The 5,000-nt window shown below is 43.5% G+C and overlaps 1 protein-coding gene across 1 annotated transcript; it reads right to left on the minus strand.

The window, feature by feature from the left end:
• Nucleotides 1-776: 776 nt before the first annotated feature.
• LOC148981972 (transmembrane protein 100) lies at nucleotides 777-4,702 on the minus strand. The gene has a single exon (XM_089128200.1). The coding sequence runs from the start codon at nucleotides 4,545-4,547 to the stop codon at nucleotides 4,161-4,163; it is 387 nt and encodes a 128-aa protein (XP_088984326.1). The 5' UTR covers nucleotides 4,548-4,702; the 3' UTR covers nucleotides 777-4,160.
• Nucleotides 4,703-5,000: the final 298 nt, after the last annotated feature.

The raw sequence follows: 5,000 nt of genomic DNA on the forward strand, positions 1-5,000 counted from the left end.
TGGATGATGGATAGATGGATAGATAGAACGATAGTACGATAGATAGAACGATTGGATGGATGGATGGATGGATGGATGGATAGATAGATAGATAGATAGATAGATAGATAGATAGATAGATAGATAGAACGATTGGATGGATGGATGGATGGATAGATAGAACGATTGGATGGATGGATGGATAGAACGATACAACGATAGTACGATAGATAGAACGATTGGATGGATGGATGGATAGAACGATAGAACGATAGTACGATAGATAGAACGATTGGATGGATGGATGGATGGATAGATAGAACGATTGGATGGATGGATGGATGGATGGATGGATAGATAGAACGATTGGATGGATGGATGGATAGAACGATACAACGATAGTACGATAGATAGAACGATTGGATGGATGGATGGATAGAACGATAGAACGATAGTACGATAGATAGAACGATTGGATGGATGGATGGATGGATAGATAGAACGATTGGATGGATAGATGGATAGAACGATAGAACGTTAGTACGATAGATAGAATGATTGGATGGATAAATGGATGGATGGATGGATGGATGGATAGATGGATAGATAGATAGATAGTATCTATAATCTAACAGACTTTTTTCTCTAATAAAGAACCTTTTGAGGGATAGAAAGATTCATTTAAGGTTCTTTAAGGTTCTTCATTCCAATAAGGAACCTTTATTTTTAAGAGTGTGCTACTTTTACTTTTAGCTACAAGACACCACAAGCAACGACAAAGTAAAATGACACGGTGATAAACTATTTCACATAACAGTTCTTTAATAGAATTTCTCAAAAGTCTTTTTTTTTTAATATGAATATAAATGTAAAAATATAAATAACTAATATTTACATCACATAGTTTGACACAGAATACAGATTTTGGCATTTGTTGCCTCCAGCTTAAGAGAAAAAGCATTCTGGAGAATGCAAGGGTGGCGAAAACACGCTCTCAGAACAAGAGAGGTAGATTTACTCTTTCTCATTCCAAAAAATATGAAACATTAGAACAAGTTATTCATTCACGACTCGACTCATTCACAACAACTTTGCCACTTTCAACATGAAACAAGAGCAAGTTTCAAGAACAAAACCGCATGGACAGGGTTGTGTTTCTCGTAAGAACAATTGCCACCAATGATCAACTTAACTCACGATGCTTTTGAGAAACAGTACATTGGGGGTACAGATGTGGATATAAGTACAACAGAAGACTGTCTAAGTCAATGAACAAAGCTATATGCTTACTATATGGTCCCAATATGTTTGATTGTGCATTCCACACATAGCCATGACATTCTGCACACGTCTCTTCCATGAAATTGCACAACTCTGTAAATGTGTTTACTCCCTCCTTCCCAGCTCTTGTAAAAGGGCTGAAAACTGGAGTAAATCATGCAAACAACTACTTCCAGATATGCATGGAAACGATCACATAGGGAGGCCAAATATCTGTATTATTAAAAAAAAAAGAACATTTTACGTTTGAGTATATATCAAAACACAACCTTCACCGAAACTTGTAACAGCGCTTCTGCAAAATTATGTTTTAAGGATGATTTTTCTAGAAAAACAAAGCAAAAAAACATATTGAATTTCTTTTTTTTTTAAGGGTGGGGTGATCTTGAGTTGATCATGTAAACAGCTATCTTGGATTACTGGCTTTCCATGATACAATCAGACGCTCCATTAGGGTCAGTCACAGATATCCCAAGAGATCTCATCTAGTCCTTTTCCCACTTAAACACCAACTTCATCCCTGATTCTAGTCAGCTTTTTCCCGTGCTGTGGTTAAGGGCATTGTGAACAGTGTTTAAAATGCGGTCGGAAACTCCTTTGGCTGCTTTTAGCACGCTGTAGAAAAACACAAGGCGGCAATATATTTTTGTAAAGGGACAAAAACCACAGCTAAAGGAGGCAAAGGCAGCTTTAAAGCACGTACATCGGTCAACAAAAAGGCACTGCGTTTATCCCTAGCCATGTGGTCGGACGTCACTGTTAAAAATCAATCCCATCTGGACGTGCCCCAAGTGCAACCGCTGAGTTGCATGCAAAACGTATGTTTCTAGTTAACAATAAGCTTAGCCTCAAACTCACATTCTATTTCGATCTCGTTTGCATCTCAAAATGTCTTTAGCGATGAGATTAGGGCAAATGGAGAAAGAAAAAAACGTGTTGTCTCAAACTGTGCTCGGATTCGCCATTAAAAGTCAGAGCTCACAATATAAACACTAGTCATGCAAGAACAAGTCAGTTCAGATATCCTGTTTAATTTTAGCTGTATGAGAACAATTGTCTCAATTTGCGTCTCTATTTTTATTTCTCTAAAGCTTTTATTTCTCCAAGGTTGACACTTCAACACGAGCGAGGAATTCATTAAATCTCCTGAGCTATGAAAGAGTGATCAAATCTCCCTCTGGGCTCAAACAAGTCTGAAATGTGCTGACTGCCTTTTTCCAATGTATCTCTTTCTCAACGTATTTTTCTCTCAAAAACTCCTCGACGTGGTCAAAACATCTCAATCGATGCGCTTTCCGAGAATGGAAAAGGGTATTAACCTCTGAATTGGTATGGATTTCTGTCCGTCTCCAAATGTTATTCTTCACACAGAGTTTCCCCATGATTTATAGGACTTCTGAAGGGTCAAGACTTTCCAAAAAGGAAAAAAATTCTGTCATCGTTTACTCACCCTCAAGTACTTTCCATCTGCTGTGGACCATAAAAGAAGATATTTTGAGAAATGTGTCAGCTTTTTGTTTTGTTCTTAGTTGTTTTGGACCCCACTGAGTTTCAAAATATCTTCTTTTGGCTTCCACATACAAAAGAAGGACATGAGGGTGAATAGAATAATCCTTTTTAATTCATTATCTGTTACCAGCAATGTGCCAAAGGATTGAGGCAGTGTATAAGCGGTATTCCCATTGTGAAAACGGATGTAAGCTCCAGCCTTTGTGGGCTCTGACCAGGTCAAGGTGACAGCATATTTATGCGTGTTGTTTTAGGGAGTGAGGAGAACATGATAAAATAGCTGAGTTTGAGTTTTAAAGCTGGCACTGGAAGAGGAAAATAGAGACCAAGGGGTGAAACAGAGCTAAGGTACTGTACCATGCTAGTTCTAACGCTTGCTCAAGGCACTGGAACAAGAACAAAAACTTTACACACACTTTTCGTGTACCCTTCCCCCCCCCCCCCCCTAGTAATCCTGCTCATCTGTCTGACAGGAAATTAACTTTCTATTCCGGCTATCTCAGGAAAAAAAAGGGCCTTAGGCTTGCTTGCCTTTCTCTGAACCGTGTCGTTATAAAATCCCTCTGCGGTTGTTTTTCCGAATACCAACTATATGAGGTCCATGAAGAGTCCTGAATTAGCCAGATAGAATCACACACACACACATACACAATCCAATGCAAAATTCCTTCAACACATTGTACACCGTGTAAAAATCCCAACAAATCAATCTGGGATCTTAGTGTCCTTTATATCAATTGCTGCACCCTTGTCCTAAATCATTAGCGGCTACGATTGACAGAGGGCTGACAGCAAAAGAGGCAGAGCAGGTGTCTTGTCTCTCTAGTAGTCCATCCTGCACACATATTCCACACACACACACACGCAGACGGACGGACGCATTCTCGACCTCTCCGGTCCGCGTTCTCTTCCTATCCTTATCCGCAGCTGCCCGTTCTAGGCAGCAGACGCAGGTTCAAGTTCCACTCGGTGAAAAAGCTTACACATTGCTACGGTGTCACTGGACGGGCGAATGACGTGCGACGGTGACGGAGGTGAACTCCTCTTTCGACGCGGTGTCCGGTTGCCACCGCTGGCCCACTTCTCCACTCGTCACAGGAATGCGAGGGACTGACGGTGGCGTTGACGGCAGCAGTGGCTCCAGGAATGGCACGCAGTTAGTGTTAAGTGTCCTGTGTGTGTGTGTGTGTGGGGATGTGCGTCCTCTTCCAGGGTTGTTTTGATACCAGAGACCTGCCGAGCGACGGTAAACTCCGGTGAACCTTCATGCCTCCGCCGTTTTCCGTGGGATACTCTGAGAGGGCCTTGTCCTCGGCCACCTGAGCGGACAAGAATCTTGTTAAAAATAAAAAGAAAGGTCTATGTTCCCCCGTCACTGTTGTCGGATGCTCTCACAGGGGACACTGTTCAGAGCTGAAGGAACCCCCTTCCTTCTTTTTCCTACGCTTCTTCTTATGGGCCGTCCAGCAAGCGGTCGCCATCAGCACCAGGATGAGTCCCGCGATCAGCAGGAACACGGACACCACCTTGGTCTGCGGGAGATCGTTGTACGTGTACGTCACCCCGGTCCCGGCAACTCCAATCACCAACGAGATGATCCCGAAGGGAAAGATGCACCGGTACCACGACTTCTCCATCCCGCCAGTGGCTTGCGAGAGCCTCTCTAGGGAGGAAAGGACCTCTGGGACTTTCGGTCCTCCTTCTTGTGACTGTCCCTCAAGGGTCGGGGCTGTTGTTGTCTGCGGCTGGCAGGTGAAGTGTCCAGGGGTGCATCCCATCTTAAAGTCCGGATGCAGGAAACACAACAACAAGGATGCGCCCAAGAGAGGAAATGCGATTTATGGATGTGCAGATCCTCTCACAACGTCTGTGTGCGTTTGTCAGCGGCACTGACTGTGCTCTGCCTCTCGAGCCCCGCAGCAGCACACTGAACACACGCGCAGACAGAATGAGCGGTGCTATTTATGAGGCCAGAAGGAGGGGCGGAGTCAAGCGGCAGCCTGGAGAATCTGATTGGCTGCAGCTGCACTCTGACGTGAAATGCAATAGCATGAGACTGGGCAGCCGAGAGCAAACAGGAAGGAGGAGGGGGAGGAGGGGTGGAGTTAACCATTCTAGCACCGTTCACTAAAATCCACCCACTCCTTCTCCATTCTCTTACTGCAACTTGCTTGTAATGAGAACGAGTGCATGGAGGGGATGACAGTGTAATTGGATGGGAATGGGACTAT

The sequence above is a fragment of the Pimephales promelas genome, chromosome 3, assembly GCF_988280905.1.
Source record: "Pimephales promelas chromosome 3, fPimPro1.hap1.1, whole genome shotgun sequence".
NCBI classification, from domain to species: Eukaryota; Metazoa; Chordata; class Actinopteri; order Cypriniformes; family Leuciscidae; genus Pimephales; species Pimephales promelas.